Source organism: Ovis aries, chromosome 1 (assembly GCF_016772045.2).
Source record: "Ovis aries strain OAR_USU_Benz2616 breed Rambouillet chromosome 1, ARS-UI_Ramb_v3.0, whole genome shotgun sequence".
Taxonomy (NCBI): domain Eukaryota; kingdom Metazoa; phylum Chordata; class Mammalia; order Artiodactyla; family Bovidae; genus Ovis; species Ovis aries.
Genome location: NC_056054.1, coordinates 2,988,357 through 3,013,179, shown reverse-complemented (window position 1 = coordinate 3,013,179; position 24,823 = coordinate 2,988,357). Strand labels below are relative to the sequence as shown.

General features: G+C 51.5%; 1 protein-coding gene and 1 long non-coding RNA gene across 9 annotated transcripts in view; one reads left to right on the top strand and one right to left on the bottom strand.

The window, feature by feature from the left end:
- Positions 1 to 3,127: 3,127 nt before the first annotated feature.
- On the bottom strand, positions 3,128 to 15,680 carry LOC132657769 (uncharacterized). The gene is made up of 2 exons (XR_009596369.1): positions 15,045 to 15,680; positions 3,128 to 13,704 (listed from the first exon to the last, which is right to left on the bottom strand). It is a non-coding gene; the product is annotated as an uncharacterized LOC132657769 (long non-coding RNA).
- Positions 15,681 to 15,897: 217 nt separating this feature from the next.
- Positions 15,898 to 24,823, top strand: part of TRAF3IP1 (TRAF3 interacting protein 1) — a 61,232-nt gene continuing 52,306 nt past the window's right edge. For all 8 annotated transcript variants that reach the window (XM_042244286.1, XM_060398734.1, XM_042244280.1 and 5 more), the window contains exons 1-5: positions 15,898 to 16,139; positions 19,976 to 20,044; positions 20,419 to 20,580; positions 22,198 to 22,341; positions 22,437 to 22,835. In XM_042244286.1, coding sequence (XP_042100220.1) covers positions 16,017 to 16,139; positions 19,976 to 20,044; positions 20,419 to 20,580; positions 22,198 to 22,341; positions 22,437 to 22,835 — 897 coding nt within the window. In that variant the 5' untranslated portion in view covers positions 15,898 to 16,016. The remainder of the gene's footprint in view (positions 16,140 to 19,975; positions 20,045 to 20,418; positions 20,581 to 22,197; positions 22,342 to 22,436; positions 22,836 to 24,823) is intronic.

Sequence of the window (24,823 nt, the reverse complement as noted above, 5' to 3'; positions counted from 1 at the left end):
CAGGTAAACGTCAGTCTCATTGTGACCCTGATGGACGCAGCTCCCCGTGAATGAGGTATAGGTGTCCATACAGGGCATTTACCAACAAGGCATCAACACTGTGCTTCCCCCAGGAGGGCGCCTCCTCCAACAACTTCTAACTTTTTTTTGATTGAAAAACTATTATTTATTGAGAAATACATCTAAATCACAATGAAGTACAAAGAAGCAGAGGAAATGTCCCATGACCCCAACTCCGAGATCACGTCTGAAACCTTGAAGCTGGTGGACTTATTCACACGCTCGCACAGGAGACACTTAACATAACTAAGATCATACTGTCTGCGTAACACCTTACTTTGGTTTTTTCATTTAAACTTGTGGCATAATTAAACCATATTATTAAGAGCCCTTAGGAAAAAGCCATTTTACTAACAGCATAATCTATTCAGCATTTGGCAAATACTCTTGCCTGGCAAATCCCATGGATGGAGGAGCCTGGTGGGCTGCAGTCCATGAGGTCGCTGGCAGTTGGACATGACTGAGCGACTTTGCTTTCACTTTTCACTTTCATGCATTGGAGAAGGAAATGGCAACCCACTCTAGTGTTCTCGCTTGGAGAATCCCAGGGACAGGGAGGTGGGGGGCGCTGGTGGGCTGCTGTCCCTGGGGTCGCACAGAGTTGGACACGACTGAAGCGACTTAGCAGCAGCATTGAGTATTATGTATGTCTGACAGTGTGGAAGTAAGTATAGGGATTTAGGGCTGAGCAAATCGACCTGTATCAAGGAACTCACTTTCTGGGGGTGATTGTGTGGGAGAGAAGACAGAAAACAAAAAGGCAGATGTGAATAAAATATTACTTCCAGAGAGTGATGAGTGCTTTGAAGAAAATCAAGATAACAGGCTGGAGAGTTCACAGGTGGTTTACTTTTTTGGTTTGTCCTGCACTGGAGTTGCACAGTCTTAACCACTGGATCACCAGGGAAGTTCCAGATGGGGTTTACTTTCACCATCTCTGAGACCCAGACAATGGCAAGGATGTCGCCATATGAAGATCTGGGGCATCAGTGTTATTCAGCTGAAAGGACCTAAGTTACCAAGGTCCCAGGACAGAAATGATCTTAGAAAGTTTAGGAACAGATGAAAGATTTTGTCTCCAGATTCACTTGGAGAGGAGGCGACAACGCCTTCTAGGCAGGCCCCTCGGGTTTCACAGAATGATGTCAGTTACCTTGAGGTTTCGATGCTGGAGTACATAGCGAGGTGCCTGGCTGGCCATACAGACTGGTGCCCGCTCTTCTGAGCCTGTCGGGACCCCAGGCCTGGGGAGGCTAGACAGACACTTCTGTCCTGGTACCTGCCTCCCGGCCCATCCCTCTGGGTGGCCTACATTCCAGGCTCTTCTCGGATGTGCAGCTCAGGGGTCATGCCTCTCTACCTCTGTGGGCCTTTGTCTCTAGGAATGTTCGCCTCTCGGGCAAGGGGAGGTGGGGCTGGAAGCCACCTTGCTTTGTGGCCTTTCTCTCCCGGGGTGAGTCATGGCCACGGCTATCTCATTCATTCTTTCAGACACTGCAGATTTCAGAAGCATCTCCTGCCAGGCTTTTATGTTTCAAACACTTTCTCAGCTGTTATTTTCTCGAGTTATTGATATTTAATCAATTATCTTTTGTTATGAATGACACTTCAAAAAAAAAATGTTCCCTGCCTTTTTCTCTAATCCTTTCATGACTCTGAGGAGCTTAGAGGGAATTCAGGTTACAGACACCTCCCCTCCCGCCCCTGCAGCCAGCTCCCAGAACCGGGGGCTCCAGGCTGGCCTCCCACCCTTCCTTCTCCCTCCCCCGTTCCCGAGGCCCTGGTTCCAGGTCTCTTGTTGCTCAGGAGTCCTTGGCTGCATTGCTAGCCCTGCTCCCCAGAGCCGGCTTGCCTTTGGGGTGGGGGTGTGGACTTGCCTAGGGACAGTGTTAAGGACACGGCCCGCAGGGACTCCACCGCCAGCTCCCGGGGACAGGCCCTCAGTGGCGTGAGGCGAGCCTGCTTCCTGGTCCCAGACCTTCTCAGATTTCACACCCTCTCTTGTGGCCTCACAGGAAGCAGCAGGACCTGTGAGCTCGGGCCCCTGTGAGGCCTCCTCCGCCTGGAAAGCCACTTGCTGTCCCCTGGCTGTGGGAGAAACTGGAGCCAGGACTCCCCTCGGGTGGCACTAGCTGGGCTCCTTGGCGGGCCCTGAGGGCCAGAGGGCTCTCCACAGCCATGCCTGCCCCCCACTCCTCAGTCCAGTCAGTAACTGGCCACAGCAGCCCTGCCTGCTTCGGGGCCCAGAGGAGGATTCTGCCTGGCGCGGATTTTCTGGGCATGAGGCTGGGGAGTGTCTGTTGAGAAGGCTGGGTGCTTGGGGTCTGAGGCCTCCCTGAGTGCCCCCTTTGCACCCCCCTGCTCAGGACAACCACAGCCGGGGTTCAAAGCTCAGAGAAGGGGGCTCCCAGCTTGGGCACAGGGAGCACACAGCGGGAGAGGCCTGGGTGGGACGCTCCAGCTCTCAGACCCCACAATGCCCTTTGCTTCCAGAGTGGCCCAGAGGAGCTCCACCTGCCATCCTGTGCCAGGGATGCCCCTTCCCTCTCTCCCTAACGCCTGGAGGGCAGGGAGCGGGTGCATCCTTGTCCAAGGACCTAATCACCTCAGAGCATTGGGCCAATCTTCATGAACTAAGGGCCCAGCCAAGGAGAAGCGCACAGTCTCACAGTGGCTTCCCTTTGAATAACAGCCTTTCAGGGGTGACCCCCGAGATGGGGCAGGAGGTGGGCCGGGAAGGGGAAGGAAGGGGTGAATACCATTCTTCACTGTCATGTGAATTATTAGTATCACTGTGGGTGAGGATGCTCAGAAATGAAGAGGTGCTGGGGTCCAGCCCCAGTGGATCCAGGATGATTCGAAGGTGGGGACGGAGTCAGCGTCCTTGGAAAAATACATATTTAATTACAGATATATAGAGAGATTAGAAATGGATAGTGTAGTAGGAAAATTAGTGGAGAAAAAGAGGCTGAATAACTTGGTTTATGTGGAATAGCATTCATGCTCCAGATGGGAATTCAGCCAGAAAAATGGGGAGCAAGAAAGAAGCGACATGGGGGAATCAGTCTTTCTGGAAACTGATCCGATTTCTTTATTTTGGGGTTTGCTTATATACCTTTTGTTACAGACAGAGATGAATACAGAGTCACACGGGGGGTCAGCAGTCCTGACCTTTATCAAAATCAGGTGCTTCACATAAATGTATAAAAAAAAAGGTCTTAGGGATATTACATCATCTTCTGGCCATGAGATCTGCTGACATTTTATGATCCTTTCTTTCTGATTACCAAAAAGCTTGTTTCTTCTTAAACCAGGCACCACCCTCCAAATAAAGTTACATTTCTATAGGGTGAGGGTGTAGTGAGTTACAATCAAGAAAGGAATTTATTTAACCCAAGGTTAACATGATTAATCTTAAAGGTTAATACTTATTTCTCCTATATGCTAGTTATATTCATTATAAGGGCAGGGAACATGGAGATTTAGTAGCAAACATCAGCCCAACAAATGAAAATCCTTTCACCAATGTTCCCCTTAAGATCTATTTAGTCTTAAGGTAGTGATAAAGTTACATTTTTACATAGCAAGGACACAGTGGTTTATAACAAAGTACAGTGATCTATTACAAAGAGAAAATTCATTAACTCAAAAGGTCTAGTATTGCTAACCTTAAAAATTACTATATTTCCTTTTCTATATTCCAAATACATTGATTAATATATTCCCAGGTGCCTAAGGATATGGAGGCCTGGTGACAATCATTGACTCAACAATGAGAAAAGCCCTATGCTAATTAAGACTCTCAAAATACTCCAAAACTCTCTGTGGATTGGAGCAAGGAGCCCTAGCTCAAGCTAGAAATAAAACCCCTTCATGCTTTTGCATTGCTGTGGACGTCTTATTCTCTCAGTTTTTGGGGCTCAGACTCTGAGCATAACATTTGGGGGTTCGTCCGGGATCCCTTTAACTGGGAAGAATAACACTCTCCTGGTAGAAGGGGTTTCCTCACTAGGAGGAAAGATATTTGAACACTGGTGTTAAGTCTGGTTAAGTCCAGCGTAAGGCCGAGGCCCAGCATACGTGCTGGAAGGCAGCTGGCTCTTGTTAGGCCTAATCAGAGGTGAATTAGTCGTCCTAGCCAGTGTAAGAATGAGGCCCAGTGAGCGGGCTGGAAGGCAACTGGCAGCCAGCATAAGACCCGGGTGCAGCATTCGCGCTGGAAGGCAGCTGGTTCTGTGAGGGATTGGGAAGGAACATCTCTCCTGACTCCGAATCTGGTGGGCAGTGGATGCCCTTCAGTGAGATGACATTGGGAAGCAAGACAGCAGTAACCCAGGATAGACCTAGTTCTGTGTTTTCGGCCAGTATTTGTCTTCTGTCTCTCGCCTTTCTTTGTGTGCCGGCCCCATTTTTGTGTGTGTGTGTTCATTGTGAGCTCCGTCATTATGGGTCAAAGCTCTTCCACCCCTTTGTCTGTAATGACTGACCATGAAGATAGGGAGAGTCAGAAGAAGAAGCCGATACTCCAGGAATCCTCTTTATATCCTAGCCTGATTGACTTAGGCACTGAAACCTCACCTCCCCCATATATGCAGCCACCCTTGCCCCCGCAGGTACCGCAGGTGTCGTCCATAGAACAAAGGAGGGACCCAGAAACCTCGGCTCCACCATGGGAGGGGGGCCGGCCCAAGGAACTCACGGAAGGCCTTGAAGGGGTGGAGACTTGTCTGAGGACGGAAGCCGGGAGGCTCCTTCATCCACCGTTTGGGCATTCCCTGTCCGGGTGGGGCCAGCAAATCCCGGCGGGGAGCGAACATACCAGTACTGGCCGTTTTCTACGAGTGATTTATATAACTGGAAAACTCAAACCCCTTCTTTTCCCGAAAAACCCCAAGGTCTTATTGATCTCCTAGATTCTATCTTGTTTACTCACAATCCTACTTGGGATGACTGTCAGCAGCTGTTGCAGGTGCTCTTCACCACGGAGGAACGGGAGCGAATTCTATCGAAAGCATGGAAACATGTTCCAGGAGTGGACGGAAGACCCACCACGCAGCCCCACCTAATCGAGGAGGGGTTTCCTTTGATGCGACCGAACTGGGGTTTTGAATGCGCTGAAGGTAGGGAGTGTCTCCGAGTGTACTGCCAGACTCTGATGGCTGTCCTCTGGGCAGCCGCCAGGAAACCAATGAATTTGTCTAAGGTAAATTTGATAAGGCGGGAGCCAAATGAGAGCCCGGCATCCTTTTTAGAGAGGTTAATGGAGGCTTTCAGGCAGTATACGCCCATGGACCCTCAAGCTGATGAGTCACACACAGCAGTCTTGCTAGCCTTTGTTAATCAGGCAGCTCCGGATATCAGGAGGAAGTTACAGAGGATAGAGAGGCTGGGAGAACAGTCAATACAGGATCTGGTGAGGGCAGCTGAGAAAGTGTCTAATAACAGAGAGACCCCTGAGGAGAGGGAGGAACAAATTAGACGGGAGGAAAGGGAATTTAGAGCCAAGGAAAACCAAAGAAATCTGAAAGAGCTGGCTCAAATGTTCTTTGCGGGGACGAGACTGGGACCTGATTCCCGGAAGACTCGAGACACCCAGCCGAAAGGAAGGGAGAAACCAGCCAGACCGACCCTAAAGAGAGACCAATGCGCCTACTGCAAAGAGCAAGGGCCCTGGAAAAATGAGTGCCCCAAGAGAAACCTGAAAAAAAGGACTGTAAGAAAAGAAGGGTCTCCCTCAGGTACCCACATTTTATATGCAGGAGGAGATAGTGATTAGGGGGGTCAGGGCCCGGCACCCCTCCCCGAGTCCTGGGTAACTATTAATGTGGAGGGGAAACTGGTTGGCTTCACGGTGGATACGGGAGCCCAATACTCGGTCCTCAATCAAAAATTCGGGCCGGTGTCCAAGAAGACTAGCTTGGTCCAGGGAGCCACCGGGACAAAAAGATATTACTGGACTACTAAACTAAAAGTGGACTTGGGAGCCCAACGGGTGCCCCGCTCATTTCTGGTGATCCCGGAATGTCCGGCCCCTTTATTAGGAAGAGACCTATTGGCCAAAGTCAATGTGCAAATTCACTTTGACTCTGGAGGGATATCAGTCACAGACGGGCTTGGACAACCAATTCATGTTTTATCCCTGGCACTGAGAGATGAATACAGACTATATTCACCAAAACCCCCTGCAGCTGTGGACCCGGCTATGCTACAATGGATCCAAAAATACCCTCTGGCCTGGGCCGAGATGGCAGGAGTAGGACCGGCAAAACAAAGACCTCCCATCATCATTGAATTAAAAACAAATGCTACCCCTGTGAAGAGAAAGCAGCACCCCACGTGTCAGGAGGCCCAGCGAGGAATCACACCACACATACAGCGCCTCCTGAAGGTAGGGATTCTTAAAAAGTGCCAGTCCCCATGGAATACTCCCCTGCTGCCTGTGAAAAAGCCCGGGGGAACGGACTTTAGACCCGTCCAAGATCTTTGTGAAGTCAACAAACGGGTGAGTGACATTCATCCCACTGTCCCTAACCCATACACCCTCCTGAGCGGCTTGCCACCAGACTACACCTGGTATACAATCTTGGACTTAAAAGATGCCTTTTTCAGTTTGCCTCTGGCCCCCCAGAGCCAAGAGATCTTCGCATTCTAATGGACTGACGAAGACAGTCAAACTGTAGGACAGCTGACCTGGACTTGCCTTCCACAGGGATTTAAAAACTCGCTGAGGTTGTTCAACGAGGCTTTGCCCCCTGGAACATCCGCCCAAAAAGCAGAACTGATAGCTGTGCCACAAGCACTAGAGAGGGCAAAAGGAAAAAGATCACCATTTACACTGACAGCCGGCATGCATTCGGCACCGTGCATATTCAAGGCCCTATATATAAAGAACGGGGGTTCTTGACGGCAGAGGGAAAAGAGATTAAGAACCTACCTGAAATACGCACTCTTGGCAGCGGTCCACTTGCCCTGGGCGGTATTCATAGTACATGTCCCAGGACACCAGAAAGGAGAAGATGCCAGGGCCCGAGGCAACCATGCTGCCGATGCAGCAGCCTGCGAGGTGGCCACTGGATACTGCCAAGCTCACGTGCTGGCTGTAGGATTACCACCGCTGGGGATGGGGACTCTCCCCCCAAGCCCCATATACGCCCTCTCCGATTTAAGCTGGATGCAAGATAACACCAACCGCCCTGCGGGCAAGGACGGATGGTATCGAGACCAGGATGACAACCTGTTACTTCCTGCCGACCTGGGCAGACATCTCTGTACCCATTTACATCAAACCACCCATTTGGGAGAGAAAAAGACTTTGACGCTTCTACAAGCAGCGCAGCTGCGGTTTCCCCGACAAAAGAAAACCATACAGGACATAGTCTGCACCTGCAAGGCCTGTCAGATGATGAGACCAGGAAAAGGACAGCACATGGGTGTAAGATACCAGGGGGAAAGGCCGGGACAGCATTGGGAGATAGATTTTACAGAGGTAAGGCCAGGCAAGTATGGCTATCGTTACCTGTTAGTTTTGGGTGATACATTTTCTGGGTGGGTAGAAGCTTACCCCACTAAAAAGGAGACAGCAATAATAGTGGCTAAGAAGCTCCTAGAAGAGATAATACCGGCTGCCGGCATCTATTGCCTCTGATATTGGACCTGCATTTGTGAGCAAAATTGTTAAAGGACTGGTCTCAGCCCTGGGGACCAAATGGAAGCTACATTGCGAGTACAGTCCCCAGAGCTCAGGACAAGTAGAAAGAATGAATCGGACCCTAAAAGAAACTTTAACAAAGCTGGCAATAGAGACTGGCGGGGACTGGGTAACCCTCCTTCCCTTTGCGCTTTTTCGGGCACGCAATACCCCCTATAAACTAGGTTTGACTCCCTCTGAAATTGTATATGGAAGTCCACCCCCCATTTGTTCAGTGTTTGAGGCAAAGACTAAACCATCTCTCTCACTACGCACATTCCAACAAGAGATGCTGGCTCTAAGTAAAGTGCATAAACGTATCTGGTCACTGATTCGAGGAGTTCATGAGGGCCAGAGTAAAGGAACAAGCCCGTCCCACGATATGGGCCCGGGAGATTGGGTCTGGGTTAAGAGACACCAGTCAAGAACCTTAGAGCCAAGATGGAAGGGCCCCTATGTTGTTCTCCTTACCACCCCCACTGCCCTAAAGGTGGACGGAATTAGACCCTGGGTGCACTGCAACCACGTGCGTCGTGCCACCCCAGAGGAACAAGAAAAGGCCCAAAAAGAATGGAAGGCAACGCTGCATCCCACCAACCCCTTAAAAATGAAGCTCGTCCGCCAGCTGGCCCCAGACAAATCCCCCGGACTCTCCTGTGGGTGGCCCTCCTTCTCCACTCCGGAACGGCTGGTGCTAACCCACATCGACCTGCTAAGATCACCTGGACACTTCGTAATGGACTAACCCATGAGGTACTCAATTCGACTACTGGAATCCCCCCCACCCAATACTTGGTGGCCAGATTTATCCTTCGACCTTGGACCTTTGTAAAAAGAACATATCGGTACAGTTCAAGTGATGATGCTGAGACAACAATATCAGGCAATGTCTCAGAATGAAGAGGAGGATTCCTCTCCATGATCAAAGGACTGGGGGGAATGTTGGGACCTAACACACACCATGATAGGCTTCAAGGACTAAGGTAGGACTCACGGGAAAGGCTGAGTCATTGCCCAGTGAGGTCATCCCCGCGGATGCCAGGACTTGTCTAATCAGCATACTCCCCGTAACCTGGTTTGAGTTTATCAGGACATAAAAGACATCCCCCTGCAGCCAACAGCCAATTAGTAAATACCAGGAAACCCCTGCAGCCAATAAAGATTAGCCAATTAGTAAAGACTAGGAAACTCCTGCAGCCAGTCAGCCCTTGCCAATTCTCTGTTCTAAAACCTATAAATACTGCTGCAAATCTGGGCTCGGGGCTCCTAGCTCCAATCCACTGCATTGGATGTGGCGGGAGCCCTAGCTCGAGCTAGAAATAAAACCCCTTCATGCTTTTGCATTGCTGTGGACGTCTTATTCTCTCAGTTTTGGGGACTCGGACACTGGGCTTGATGGACTGTTTAAGAAGGAAGGTTTGTTTTGGGGAAGGAGGATGTGTGTGTGATAAAGATGAGTGTGTGGACAATCCGAGCAGCTGGAATCTGGGAGCCCTGGACGAAGCCCAGTTCAGAGTGAACACCATCACCCGAGGGACCAAAGTGCCGAACGCCGCAGGGGACTGCTCTGCTGAGGCTTCGGGATTAAAGTTTGGCAGGAAGAACCCAGACTCCAGGAAATGTACCACTGGGAGAGAGGGAATGGAAGGGAAGACAACAGCCTCTATGGGTAGAGAGTGGGGTTTCCTGGGAGACAGGGAGATTTGATAAGGCAGGTTTCAGAGGATGGAAGCGTTCTGGCCAAGGGGTGGAACTGGAAGTTGGGGGGCAGGGTTAACCGAGGGCCACCCAGGAGGAAATATGAGAGTGTGGTTCCCCGGGAACTTTCTTCCCCATGGACTGTGGAGCAGTTCTACACGGGCAGGGTTATTGCTTGCCTTCCCTTGTGGGCTGTGAACTCTTAGGCTTCTCTCAGACTCTCAGGAAAGTCTCTAACAGCCAGCCCACTTGAAAAATCTCCAGCATCTAGACAGCACTCAGCACACAGCAGTTATTTAATAAGTGCCTAAATGACATTTGCTGGGCTCTCTTCACCAGATATATATCAATGTCCAATAAGTCCATGAAAAGTGCTCAGAATCAGTAATCACTCAGTTCAGTTCAGTCGCTCAGTTGTGTCCGACTCTTATAAATGCAAATTAAAACCATAATAAGGTGGCATTACATACAGCCTAGAATCACTAGAATCAGACTGGCACAGGTGTTGCTAGGGGGGAGGGGCAGCTGAAACCCCATGTGTTGCTGAGTGTGTGCGTGGGCACTCAGTCGTGTCAGACTCCCTGCGACCCCATGGACTGGAGCCCGCCAGGCTCCTCTGACCATGGAATCTTCTAGGCAGGACACTGGAGTGGGCTGCCATTTCCTACTCTAGGGAGCCTTCCTGACCCAGGGATCGAACCCACACCTCTAGTGTCTCCTGCACTGTCGTGCAGACTCTTGACCACTGGTGCTACTTGGGAAGCCCATCTGTTGCTGGCGGGAATGAAAACTGGTGCAGCCCCTTTAAAAACAGTATGGTAGGATTTAATAAGGTTAGGCATATTCTTCACGTGCATGCGCGTGCACGCGTGCACACTCCCACCCCATACAGGCCAGCAGTCTTATTCCTAGGTGTTTATCCAAGAGAAATGAAAACTATGTTTATGTGAAGACTTGTATGTGAATGGTCTTAGTAGTATTACTCACAAAAATAAAAAGCTGCAGGCAACTCAAATGTCCATCAACTGGTGAGCAGACAACTAAATTGTTCTATGGAATTCTACTCAGCTGCCAAAAGGAATGACATACGAATGAATCTCAAAACACTATAAGAGAAAGAATTAAACACAAAAGACTGTGTACTGCATGATTCTATGGATATGAAACTCTAGAAAAAGCAGGGCTTTCCACGTGGCACAGTGGTAAAGAATCTGCCTGCCAATGCAGGATATGCAGGAGACTAGGGTTCCATCCATAAGTAGGGAAGATCACCTGGAACAGGAAATGGCAACCTGCTGAATTCTTGCCTGGAGAATTCCATGGACAGAAGAGCCGGTGGGTGGTGGGGTGGTGGGAGGGCTACAGTCCAGGTAGTCGAAGAGTCAGAGATGACTCAGCACACTAGAAAAGGCATGGGCTTTTAAAAAATAATTTTAAATTTTAATTATTTATTAAATTTATTTAAATTTAAATTTTAATTATTTTTAAAATAATTAAAAAATTATTTTTTCTTGAAGGATAATTGCTTACAGAATTTTCTTTTTTTTTTTTTTTTGCTGTCAAACCTCAACATGAATCAGCCATAGGTATACATATATCCCCTCTCTTTTGAACCTCCCCATCTCCCTTCCCATCCCACCCATCTAGGTTGATGCAGAGCTGCTGTTTGAGTTTCCCGAGCCATACAGCAAATTTCCGTTGGCTATCTACTTTACATACAGTAATGTAAGTTTCCATGTTATTCTTTCCATACATCTCACCCTCTCCTCCCCTCTCCCCATGTCCGAAAGTCTGTTCTCTGTGTCTGTTTCCTCCATTGCTGCCCTGCAAATAAATTCTTGGGTACCATTTTTCTAGATTCCATATATATGCATTCAGTTGAGTTCAGTCGTTCAGTCATGTCCGACTCTTTGCGACCACACACACTGCATGCCAGACCACCCTGTCCATCAACAACTCGGAGTTTACTCAAACTCATGTCCATCGAGTTGGTGATGCCATCCAACCATCTCATCCTCTGTCGTCCCCTTCTCCCGCCTTCAATCTTTTCCAGCATCAGGGTCTTTTCAAATGAGTCACTTCTTCTCATCAGGTGGCCAAAGTATTGGAGTTTCAATTCAACACCAGTCCTTCCAATGAATATTCAGGACTGATCTCCTTAAGGATGGACTGGCTGCAGTCCAAGGGACCTTCAAGAGTTTTCTCCAACACCACAGTTCAAAACCATCAATTCTTTGGCGCTCAGCTTTCTTTATGGTCCAACTCTCACATCCATACATGACTACTGGAAAAATCATAGCCTTGACTAGACAGACCTTTGTTGGCAAAGTATTGTCTCTGCTTTTTAATATGCTGTCTAGGGTGGTCATAGCTTTTCTTCCAAGGAGCAAGGGTCTTTTAATATCATGGTTGCAGTCACCATCTACAGTGATTTTGGAGCCCCCCAAAATAAAGTTTGCCACTGTTTCCCTATCTATTTGCCATGAAGTAATGGGAGCAGATGTCATGATCTTCGTTTTCTGAATGCTGAGCTTTAAACCAACTTTTTCACTCTCCTTTTCACTTTCATCAGAGGCTTTTTAGTTTTTCTTCACTTTCTGCCATAAGGGTGGTATCATCTGCATATCTGAGGTTATTGATATTTGTCCCGGCATTCTTGATTCCAACTTGTGCTTCATCCAGCCCAGCGTTTCTCATGATGTACTCTGTATATAAGTTAAATAAGCAGGGTCACAATATACAGTCTTGATGTACTCCTTTTCCTATTAGAACCAGTCTGCTGTTCCATGTCCAGTTCTAACTGTTGCTTCCTGACCTGCATACAGATTTCTCAAGAGGTGGGTCAGGTGGTCTGGTATTCTCATCTCTTGAAGTATTTTCCATACTATGTGGTGATCCATACTGTCAAAGGCTTTGGCATAGTCAATAAAGCAGAAATACATGTTTTTCTGGAACTCTCTTGCTTTTTCCATGATCCAATGGATGTTGGCAATTTGATCTCTGGTTCCTCTGCCTTTTCTTAAACCAGCTTGAACATCTGGAAGTTCATGATTTACGTACTGTTGAAGCCTGGCTTGAGGAATTTTGAGCATTACTTTACTAGCCTGTGAGATGAGTGCAATTGTGCAGTAGTTTGAGCATTCTTTGGCATTGCCTTTCTTTGGGATTGGAATGAAAACTGACCTTTTCTAGTCCTGTGGCCACTGCTGAGTTTTCCAAATTTGCTGACATATTGAGTGCAGCACTTTCACAGCCTTACCTTCTAGGATTTGAAACAGCTCAACTGGAATTCTATCACCTCCACTAGCTTTGTTCGTAGTGATCCTTCCTAAGGCCCACTTGACTTTGCATTCCAGGATGCCTAGCTCTAAGTGAGTGATCATACTATGATGATTATCTGGGTCGTGAAGATCTTTTTTGTATAGTTCTTCTGTGTATTCTTGCCACCTCTTCTTAATATCTTCTGCTTCTGTTAGGTCCATAAAATTTCTGTCCTTTATCGAGCCCATCTTTGCATGAAATATTGCCTTGGTATCTCTAATTTTCTTGAAGAGATCTCTGGTCTTTCCCATTCTACTGTTTTCCTCTATTTCTTTGCACTGATCACTGAGGAAGGCTTTCTTATCTCTTCTTGCTATTCTTTGGAACTCTGCATTCACATGGGTATATCTTTCCTTTTCTCCTTTGCCTTTCATGTCTCTTGTTTTCACAGCTATTTGTAAGGCCTCCCCAGACAGCCATTTTGCCTTTTTGCATTTCTTTTCCATGGGGATGGTCTTAATCCCTGTCTCCAGTACAATGTCACGAACCTCATTCCATAGTTCATCAGGCACTCTATTAGATCCAGTCCCTTAAATTTATTTCTCACTTCCACTGTATAATTGTAAGGGATGTGATTTAGGTCATACCTGAATGGTCTAGTGGTTTTCCCTACTTTCCTCAATTTAATTCTGAATTTGGCAATAAGGAGTTCATGATCTGAGCCACAGTCAGCTCCTAGTCTCATTTTTGCTGACTGTATAGAGCTTCTCCATCTTTGGCTGCAAAGAATATAACCAATCTGATTTTGGTGTTGACCATCTGGTGATGTCCATGTGTAGAGTCTTCTCTTGTATTGCTGGAAGAGGGTGTTTGCTATGACCAGTGTGTTGTCTTCACAAAACTCTGTTAGCCTTTGCCCTGCTTCATTCTGCATTCCAAGGCCAAATTTTCCTGTTACTGTAGGTGTTTCTTGACTTCCTACTTTGCAGTCCAGTCCCCTATAATGAAAAGGACATCTTTTCTGGGTGTTAGTTCCAGAATATAATATTTATCTTTCTCTTTCTGACTTACTTCACTCTGTTTAATAGGTTCTAGGTTCATCCACCTCATTAGAACGGACTCAAATATGTTCCCTTTTATGGCTGAGTAAAGTCTCTGATGCTGGGAGGGATTGGGGGCAGGAGGAGAAGGGGACGACAGAGGATGAGATGGCTGGATAGCATCACCGACTTGATGGACATGAGTTTGAGTGAACTCCAGGAGTTGGTGATGGACAGGGAGGCCTGGTGTGCTGCGATTCATGGGTTCGCAAAGAGTCGGACACGACTGAGTGACTGAACTGAATATTACGTTGGGTATATGTACCACATCTTTATCCATTCATCTTTTGATGGGCATGGTTATAATGACAATTGCAGTTGCCTAGGGCTCGTGCCGGAGGATGAACTGCAAATGAGCAGAAGAAAATGTTTTAGGGTGCTGGAAATGTTCTGTATCTTGATTGTGGTGGTGGTGGTGGTGGTGGTAGCATAACTGTATATAATTACCAAAATGCATCAGGCTTTACACTTAACATGGGTGAATTTTATTGAATTTCAATAATAATCAGATATAAATTTTAAGTTAAAAACTCCACATGTTTTAGGATGCTGGAAACGTTCTATATCTTGATTGTGGTGGTGGTAGTGGTAGCATAACTATATAATTACCAAAATGCATCAGGCTCTACACTTAAAATGAGTGAATTTTATTGAATGTCAATAATAATCAGATATAAAATTTAAGTTAAAAACTCCACATCATAAGCAAAGAACACATAAAGCATGGAGCACTTTGAAAATGGCAAAAATGAGTGTAAATAAAAACTATAAAGGTATTCATCATGCTTAATCACTCAGTCGTGTGGGACTCTTTGCGACCTCATGGACTGCAGCCTGCCAGGCTTCCCTGTCCATGTGGATGCTCCAGGCTAGAATACTGTAGTGGGTTGCCATGTCCTCTTTGAGGGATCTTCCAAACCCAGGGATCGAACCCAGGTCTCCCGCATTGCAGGCGTTCTTTACCATCTGAGCCACCAGGGAAGCCCAAAGGCATCCATGAGAAGAAGTAAAAAGAGACCGCAAAGCGTGGAAAGGATCTACTGTGAGCCTGTGCGTGGTGGATGAAAGACAGATGGGACACAACCATAAACACCCAGTAGAACAAGGGTGTGGCTTTGTGCTGGTTACAGAGCCCTGGCACATCATTTGGTGGTCATCACCTCCCTGGGAGTTAGGTAGGCTGGCACAGATTCTCCTGCTTTATAGAAACAGAGACTCAGAGAAAAGGAGTTACTCACTCAGTTCATTACAGTCGCTCAGTTGTGTCCAACTCTTTGCGACCCCATGGACTGCAGCACGCCAAGCCTCCCTGTGCATCACCAACTCCCAGACCTTACTCAAACTCATGTCCATTGAGTCAGTGATGCCATCCAACCATCTCACCCTGTCATCCCCTTCTCCTCCTGCCTTCAATCTTTCCCAGCATCAGGATCTTTTCAAATGGGCCAGTTCTTCATATCAGGTGGCCAAAATATTGGAGTTTCAGCTTCAGAATCAGTCCTTCCAATGAATATTCAGGACTGATTTCCTTCAGAATGGACTGGTTTGATCTCCTTGCAGTTCATGGGACTCTTAAGAGTCTTCTCCAACACCACAGTTCACACGCATCGATTCTTCCGCACTCAGCTTTCTTTAGAGTCCAACTCTCACAGCCATACATGAATACTGGAAAACCCATAGCTTTGAGTCGACGGATCTTTGTTGGCAAGCAGAGACATTAATACTCGCTCAGGAAGCCGTATTAAGTAGCAAACAGGAAAGGGCATGCGTATTTCGAGGGCACTCAGTCCAGTTCGCCTTAAACCTGAGAAAAAGGCACCGGAAATCCTGGAAGCGCTGCGGCCGCCGGCCAGTCCTCGGGCGGTCTCCTCAGTGGCGAGTGGAGAAGCACCTCCCTCGAGCGGCGGCTTAGAGGGGCGGGGCCTGGGCGCTGTCCCTCCGCGGGCACGCAGCCCCACCCACGCCGGCGTCGTCGCGTGCGCGCGCAGCCGGGCAGGGGGCGGGGCCCCGCGGCGCGTCCGTTGCTAAGGCCGCGCCACCCCTGGCGACCGAGGGCCGCGGCCCGGCGCACGCGCCTGGGCGGACTCCGGTGCACTGTGGGATGGGAACCCGAGCGGCGCGTCGAGGCCGGAGCGGGCAGCCGAGGCGGCGGCGGGGCCGGCGGCGGCCCGGGAGCCGGGCTTAGGCTCTGTGGCCGGCGGGGCGCGGCCATGAACGCGGCGGTGGTGAAGCGGACGCAGGAGGCTCTGGGCAAGGTGATCCGGAGGCCGCCGCTGACCGAGAAGCTGCTGAACAAGCCCCCGTTCCGCTACCTGCACGACATCATCACGGAGGTGAGCGCCGGGCCGGGATCGGAACTGCGGTCTGGGCCGGGTCCCCGTGCGCGGACCGGGTGCGGCCCGGGGTGCGGGCTAGGGTGCAGGTCCGGGGGTCGGGGCCCATGTGGGATGTCGGGGTGCGGGCCGGAGACCGGGATGCAGATCGGCGGTCGGTGTTGGGGTGGGAGTCGGAGGACGGGGGTTGGGGGGTTCGGACCAAAGCTGGCGTCGGGATCGGACCTCGCGTCTCGGAGCGCTGCCCCTGCCCGAGGAGCCCGGCCTCGGCGGGACGGATGACCCCTGGGCCACCTTTCCCGGGAGTGTCCCGGCTCTTGGGGAGCATTCTTATGTTTTCCGTCCTGCCCCAGTCTTCTTAGAGCAGATCTTCCACTCAGCCTGGCAGGGCTGTTTCTGAGACTTTTTTTCCCTTGCAGCGTCTGGCAGATGGAGAGTGTTTACAAATCCCAGGAGAAGGACATTATTTTCTCGTTAGTGCCCCACCCGAGTTTCCCACCACCTGCTCCTGCTGTGATCACCCCATTGTTGTTCCGTCGCTAAGTCCTGTCCGACTCTTCCCAACCCCATGGACTCCATGCAGCATGCCAGGCCTCCCTGTCCTTCACCACCTGCCGGAGCTTGCTCAAACTCGTGTCCATTGAGTCGGTGATGCCGTCCAACCATCTTACCCTCTGTTGTCCCCTTCTCCTCCCACCTTCAGTCTTTCCCAGCATCAGAGCCTTTTCCAGTGAGTCGGCTCTTGCCCATATTAGATGTTTAATCAATACCTTTGGGTGGACTTATTGAAGGTGGTTGTTGGGGGACCTGGAAGGATAATAACTATAAAAAGCAGGGCTGTATTTGCTGATCGATGGCGGAGCATGCCTTGATATTAGTTGTCTCACCCTCTTGCCCACTGGCTGGCGGGTTCCTGAGTGATGGAGACTTGTTTGTTGGCACATCCCGGGCACGGTACACAGAAAGTGCACAGCAAACACTCACTGCTGAATGGAGTCAGTCACGGCTCCGTGACTCCAGTGTCAGCGCCCATTTCCATGGTGCGCCCTAGTGTGGTGTTGCCCTTGGGAACCCAGGCATGCTCTCTGGGCTTCAGGAATCAGGTTCAATTTGCAGGTGTCCCGGCCTCCTATTCTTGCTCATGTTGGTCCTTAAACTTCACTTCTCAATCCTTCCAACAGGTTTGGCATCTTACTCTTCCACAAACTGTGCCTTTCTTGTCTTTGCTCTCTTGACTTAGCTTATGATGTGGACCTCTCTGTGCTTATAAGCTGTGCTTAAACCTCTCAAAACTGACCCACATCCCCAGGGCTGTCTTGACTGGCCTCCTTGTTCTCCTAAGCTAGTGCAGCACCTAGACCGCCCTGGACAGTGTCTGGGGAAGGGACGAGGCTGTGTGGAGAGCCTGGTGGGACAGGGCTGTGTAAGGAGCCTCTACGGAGAGCCAGGCCTTGAGTGTCATCACCTCTTCCTGTGAAATGGGCGGGTGGTGTCCTCTGACCCAGGAGGGATCCAGTCACTTAGCCAGGAGGTACGTGGCTGACTGCACCTGTTGCTGCCCCAGCCAGACACTTTGATTTTCTGTGTTTGTCCTGTTTTCTCACTGAAACCAGAAAGCCAGGAAAGAGGCTGGGGGGGGAAGGGGGGGCGGCCTGCATCTTTCTGTGGGTCCTGGTGTGGGCTTATCATGGTGGCTGCTGTCCCCACCTCCGGCAAGGTTGGAGGGGGGAGGAGAGTTCAGGCAGGAATCCACTCCATTGCCAGGTAGCCAGACTGTGGGGAAGGAGTTCCGTGTTCCCCATTGGGATGCACTGGTCTGCCTTTTTGCTAATCTAAGGTCAAAAGTTGGACTGTAAAGAAAGCTGAGCACCGAAGAATTGATGCTTTTGAACTGTGGTGTTGGAGAAGACTCTTTAGAGTCCCTTGGACTGCAAGGAGATCCAACCAGTCCATTCTAAAGGAGATCAGTCCTAGGTGTTCTTTGGTGTTCTTTGCTAGAGCTGAAACTCCAGTACTTTGGCCACCTCATGCGAAGAGTTGACTCATTGGAAAAGACTCTGCTGGGAGGGATTGGGGGCAGGAGGAGAAGGGGATGACAGTGGATGAGATGGCTGGATGGCATCACCGACTCGATGGATGTGAGTTTGAGTGAACTCCGGGAGTTGGTGATGGACAGGGAGGCCTGGCGTGCTGTGGTTCATGGGGTCGCAAAGAGTCGGACAGGACTGAGCGACTGAACTGAACTGAAGGTCAAAAGTAATCTCTCTACCTGTATAAAGATAAGTATGTTAATTGTCACTTATTTGATAAAGATGTTAGAACAACTGACATATGGAAAGCGTTTTCAAATAATACATGGCAATTCTCTGAGCAAAATTCTTTACTACCCCTGAGTATTGTGTTCAAATCGCCATATTCTAGAGTTTTAGTTACTGCTAAGCTAACTCCGTATCTTTCATAACTTGAAGCGTTGATCCTGTGAAATTAATGCCTCTTGTTGCTGGAAATGATTGCTCACACTGTCGACACACTAGAAAAACCTCAAAAGGAGCAAAATGAAGAAGTTCTAGGAATATCAGATGCTCTTAATATTCTGCTTCATACCGGAAAGCCTGGCGTGCTGCAGTCGTGGGGTTGCAGAGTCGGGTACAACTTAATGACAGAACAACAGCTCTTAATGTTCTACCTGTCTTATCAGGGGAAATAACAGCACAGCTGTTGAGCGGTTTGGAAACTGTAAGCTAGCTAGTTGTAGCTTGGTCTTAAAGAAGGAACTTGGTATTAGTGTGGCACTGTCTTTTTTTTTTTTAAAGCATGTCTTATGGTAATAAGTACTCTTTATATCCGCCAGGACACACACTTATAGGCATATTCATCCTTACCACATACGAGTGCAGGCTGATATTTTCTGATCGGTTTTATTTTTTAAAAATAGGCTTACTGCTACCCATTGCATTGACTTTATAGTGACCTGCCACAGGAGAACCAATGGTCTGAGAGGACCCAGGGCCCTGGTGTGTCCAGGGGTGGGGAGGGGCAGAAAGCACCACCAAGCCTGACTGAGGGGTAGCTGGGAGGTCCAGGTTGACTGGGGAGAGGGAGTGGTGAGGGGACCAAAAAGAAAGTGATGTGGCAACAGACCACCCCCTCCCCCAGGCCCCCCACAGGGCCCCAGGAAGCAATTGAGATTGACGGAGTGGTGCGGAGAAACCCAGGCCGGCAAGTCCCCTCTCTTCCCCAGATCCTTGCTCTCCACTGCTCTGAGCAACCCTCAAAAGATGCCTGTTTCTGCTTGTGGACCTCTCGGGGCCTCCTTGTCGTCCTGAGGCTGAGTCTGTATTTCCTAATGGCTTTGAAGGCCACCGGGTCAGGCCTGTGCTGGCTCCCTGGCCTCAGGCCCCTCCTGTCTAAGGCCATCTGCCTCTTGAACGGACCCACTTGGCCCTGGACCTTGTGGGACTGTTTCTCTGGCCTGGCATGTGCTCCCCCAGATCTTCTCTGGCCTCAGCTTGGATAGGCTTTGTTCCAGGAAGTGTTCCCAGACACCCTGGGCCCTCCTGCACTTGGATCAGGGGAGATCCTGTCCCCACTTAGCACCCTGCAGGTCTGTCGTGCTTACCTGTCCTGGCAGCCACAGTGACTTCTGTGAGGATCAGCTGGACTCTGCCTGGGACGAGGCCCCCACCCATCGCAGACGCTGGAATGCATGTCATGTCAGCAGATGGAGGACGTCTGGGTGTGGACAGAGCCCAGTGCTCTCAGCGCGGGGCGGTGGGCACAGCTGAGTCCCAGGCTGTCCTGGGGTGCCGACCGTGGCCTTGCCTTTTTTTTTGAAGGTGATCAGGATGACGGGCTTCATGAAGGGCCTCTACACGGACGTCGAGATGAAGTCCGACAACGTCAAGGTAGGTGGGAGGCGCTCTCCCGGGGGACTTCAGAAGCTGTGCTCTGGGGCTGGAGCACAAGGCTGGTGGCTCTGGGAGTTCCCAGCGGCCTCCTCACCTCAGCTTCCTCCAGCAGCTGCATGGCACGCTACGTCAGCCTTCAGAAATGCAGCTAGTGTTCCAGAGGTGGGTGCCAGCCCATCGCCCAAAAGGAAAAGCTTTACCGAACTTTTATTTGGTGGTAGTGGTTATTAACAGTCAGGAGTTCTAAATCTGACACACATCTAAAAATAGCTTTTTGTCCAAACAGGAAACTGAGCCTGTTGAACATCCTGAGGATAGTGCAAGCTCTTTTTCAAATATTTTAATATCTGTGTCAAATGAATATCTTTCAGGATAAAGATGCAAAAATTAGCTTCCTGCAGAAGGCCATAGACGTGGTAGTCATTGTCTCCGGAGAGCCACTGTCGGCGAAACCGGCTAGGATCGTGGCAGGGCACGAGCCGGAGAGGACCAACGAGCTGCTGCAGAGAATTGGAAAGTGCTGTCTCAGCAAGGTAGCGCCACCCGCCCCAGAGCTGGGAGTTGTGCACACCTGGGAGGGCGACCAGGCGGGCCACCCTGGGCAGTAGGCAGCATTGGAGGAGTGGGGTTTAGCCCTGTCCCTGCAGTCTGATCCCCCCTCTCCTGGAGCCTGGGAGTTAACCTGGGAGTGGTTTAAAGCTCTGCAGTGAACAGACGAGCGAGTGCCGGGCGCAGGTTTCCCGAGCTGTCAGTGTGCAGTAGGGGCGCCTCGGGCGCCCTGCCGGAGGCACATGGCTGAAGGCTGCGCCCCCAGCCTCTGCAGCCCTGTGCTGCTCCTCCTCTTGGGCCCCCTTTCAGAGCCCGTGACTGTTTCCAGCTCGGGTGGCCGGGGTGGCCGGAGTGGCCGGAGGAGCTATTTCTCTCCATCTGTCCCTGTTCTCTGCTGGCCTTTCCAGTCCCCCTCCCACTTCCTGTCCTCTCCTCCCTCTCCCCGAGGAGTGTGTGCGGAGCTCTGCTGCCTTCCAAGACACACCCGATGCACTTGTGCGGGGGCCGGATTTCCTGGGGTCCTCACCACTGGCTGGAATCTGGGCCTCTCTGGCCTGCCGTCCCTCTGGGGCTGTTGGAGGAGGTCTTCCCTTGAATCCTTCTCCCCTCCAGCGGAGCAGAGCTGGACCTTTGCCAGGAGCGTGGGGAATACAGCCCTTGATGGAAGTGATGGGCTGGAGGCCTGGGGCTCGCCTTCCGAGCTGTTGAGGTGGGAGAGGCGGGCTCCAGCCCACACGGCAGGTAGGGAGTGGGGAGTGGGGTAAGACTGGCTCCTGGGGCCGCAGGAGACCCCCGCCTGGTGGGTCCAAGGCTTGGGACTCAGCTGCCCCAGATCCTGCTCGGTGCCCCGTTTCCAGAAGCGGATCTGACGAGTGATTGCTGCTGAATCCTCTGCACCCGCCCCGGGCGCCTCGCGAAGCCCCGCCCCTCGGCTCTCAGCGGCCCCTGGTGCCTGCCCCCAGGTCTCCCGCTCTGCCCGCTGCCTCGCTCACGCCGCGGGTTTCTCAGGGCTGAGCTGCCTCCCCTGCAGCCCGTGGGGTCGGCTGCTCCTCCCGGGGTCCCCCTCATGCTCCCCTGGCGCACTGCACCGACTTGGTGGTTGTGTTTGGCCGTCTTGCTGGTGTGCAGCGTGGCCTTGGCCCTTGGTCTAGTGCCCGGCGTGCGACGGGCACTCGGCACAGGCTTGCAGAAAGAGGAAGTGTGTGGGCAAGGGGGACTTCTGACCAAGGTGTCCGGGACTCCGGGGGCAGTCAGGGACGCTGCCCAGGGGGTTTTAGCATCTGACGGGGCTCCAGTGAGATCATTCCTTAGGCCGGCCTCTGTGGCCCTGTGAGAGGTGCGGGGCAGCTAGCCTACGCGGCCACGCTTGGCAGCTTGGGTGGAGGGAAGCGGGGTTCGCTTAGCTTGAGTGGACTCTGGTGTTACGGACTGGAAATGCTGGAAGGGACAGGTCTAGGCGATGCTGTACGTTGTCTGTGATAAAATTCATTTCCTTTAGGAGACAAAGAGTCCGTTTAATGAACAGTCTTTGCTGACGCTTGTATATTAAGTGTACTGATTTCATTGCAACCTTGCGTTTTCTCTCCTCCCGTTGGGACCAGCTCTCCAGTGATGACGCGGTGAAGAGGGTGTTGGCCGGAGAGAAGGGGGACACGAAAGGACGGCCCTCACTGACGTCCAGACCGCAGGAACTGGATAATAAGAACGTGAAGGAAGACGAGTCCAGGGTCCAGAAGGACAAAGAGGTGAATGCAGGTTCCCTGTGTCTAAAATAGCAGGGCCTTTTGTGGTTCAGGTGGATAATTTGTAAGTGATACTTACTTGGCTTTTTGTTTTCCAGGATAAAGGAAATTCTGAACCAAACGAGAGAAGTACAGGCAGAGATCAGAAACAGAAAGAGGACTTAAAGGAAGAAAGCAAACCCCGAGAGAAGGAAAGGGACAAGGACAAGGCCAAGGAGAATGAGCGGGACAGACACAAAGAGCCGGAGCGAGACAAGCACCGAGAAGGGGACCGCGAGCGCACCAAGAACCGGGCGCGGCCGGACAGGGAGAGGGACCGGGACCGCGGCCCCCGGGAGCGCGACAAGGACGCGGAGCGCCGGAGCGAGGGCGGGAAGGAGAAGGAGCGCGGCAAGGAGCGGGAGCGGGAGCGGGAGCGGCGGCGGCTGCGCAACGGGGAGCTCTGCAGGGACCCCGAGCCCGAGCGGAGCCGCGAGCGCGACCGGCCCGAGAAGAAGGTGCGCGCCCCGGGGCCGCTCCGCCGCCCGCCCGCAGAGGGCGCGGGCTCCTCGCTAAGATTCAGACCGCGTTTCGCTGCATTGTGACGGGGAGACCGCATTTATGTCACCTGCCCTAAAATCACGGCCAGCCCGGAGTCCTCGCAGAACCCCAGGGTGCTGTCTGCCGCGTGCACGCGTGTCGGGGGGGTTTTCCTGGGGAGCGGCGGACCCGCCACCTTGTGAGCGGTTCCTTGGGTGCCCTCTGTGTGGGGGGGCTCCCCCCGGGCCGTGGGCCTGGCCGCCTGCATTCAGGGTGAGGGCCGCTTTCTAAATCTCTGAGGCATTAGCCAGGTCAATACAGTGAGACCCCAGCTTACTGAATTCCTGCTCAATTCAAGTTCTCAGGTAAATTTAGGATTTTCCAGAAAATTCGTTTGGTTTTAGGCAGTGTTTACTTTTGTTGCTGTTTCCCCAGATGTTTAGGTTATTTTGCAGTCTCTGTAGATAGGGTAAGCCTCCTGTCAGGGCTGGGGTGCGGACTCTGGTTCTTGGGGGACGTGGCGTAACCGTAAAGTGTCCTGGGAAGGCCCTGGAAATTCTCCAGCCACTTGGAAGGAGGAAGCTGAGGTCTGAACCAGTTCAAGGCCCACGTGAGGGGGTGGCAGGTGGCAAGGGGCCAGGCTGAGCCCCCGTGTCCTGTTGTGATGGCCATCTGGTTTTGTGGCTTGGCATCCCAGGGGTGTGGCTCTGGGAGGTGAGCAGGGCCTCTGGGACCCGCCCAGCGCCAGGCCTGGAAGCTGGTCTTTTTGGTGGTTCTGTTGGTAATGTTAGCGTGCCGCCTGGAACCTTGGGGTCCCCCAGGAGCATCCAGAAGTCAGGTAGCCCACCATGCGGTATGTGTCATAAAAACCGAGACACCCTCCGCCCGCCCCCCCCCCCCCCCATTTTTGCCTCTGTTTAAATGGGGTCTAAGGAAAGTCCTTTCCTCTGACCTGGCTTTTTGTGGCGCTCAGACATTCTCGTGCATTTTGCTGTGCTCTGTCTGGGCACCTTCTCCGCTGTCCAGGCCTTCAGACCCAGGGTTCCCCCTGTGCTGTGTCCTGGGGTTCCTGGTGGTGTGCCTGCTGCTATGGGTGGACACCCGGGCTGTGCTGCACTGAGTGAGCATCTGAGACAGGGTGATGGGACCGATCCTGCTCCCAGCTGGTCATGCTTGGCCCGAGTGGGTGTGCACAGACCTGTCGTGGTGATCCTGCTGGCCCGGCTCCTCTGTGTCCGTCTGGGGCTCCTCTGTGGAGCATGGTTTTGGGGGGCATGCTGCACTTTCTCCCGGGAGCCCCCCAGAGGCCTGAGCTCCAAGGCTTTTGTGAGGGCAGCTCTGGGAGGAGGAGACGGCTCTCACCCGTGTCCTGCCAGGTGGTCTGATCCGATCTCTTGACGTAGAAGAGACGCTGGTGAGATGTTCTTAGCCTGTGAAACCCCGAGTGTGTCCCCGTGTGGCGGTGGGGGTGTGAGGTCAGAGTGGCCACGTCGGGGTGCTCCCTCTTTGCGTGTCTGTGTGCAGCTGAGTGCTGTGGGCGGGGGACCCGGGCACGGAGCCGGGCCCACACAGGAACTGCTTCAGATGCAGTCTGCCACTTCGTAATGAAGTCGCTAAGACACTGGATTGTTGAAATATTGAGCAGGCACCCATCGCTTTTCATGGAGGAAAGTCTCAGCAGCTGTGTCCCTTCTCCCGATGTTGACACGTGTCTGAGAGCTGACTTAAGCGCGAGGCTTCCTAAGGTGTTGATTTAACCTCTTACAGTTCGCACGTCATGTTTGTCTTGAGAGTGCATTCGTATCGCATAGTCTGAAGCCTTGGCTCCGTCGGGAAGTGAGAGTGGTTTCCTCTCGGAACCTGGGACCAGGGCGGTGTTGCCCTGGGTGTCAGAGCTCCTTTCTGCTCCAGATCCTCTGTGTGTCCCTGGAACGTTTGTGGGAAGCTTGGCCTGGCGGAGGGACCG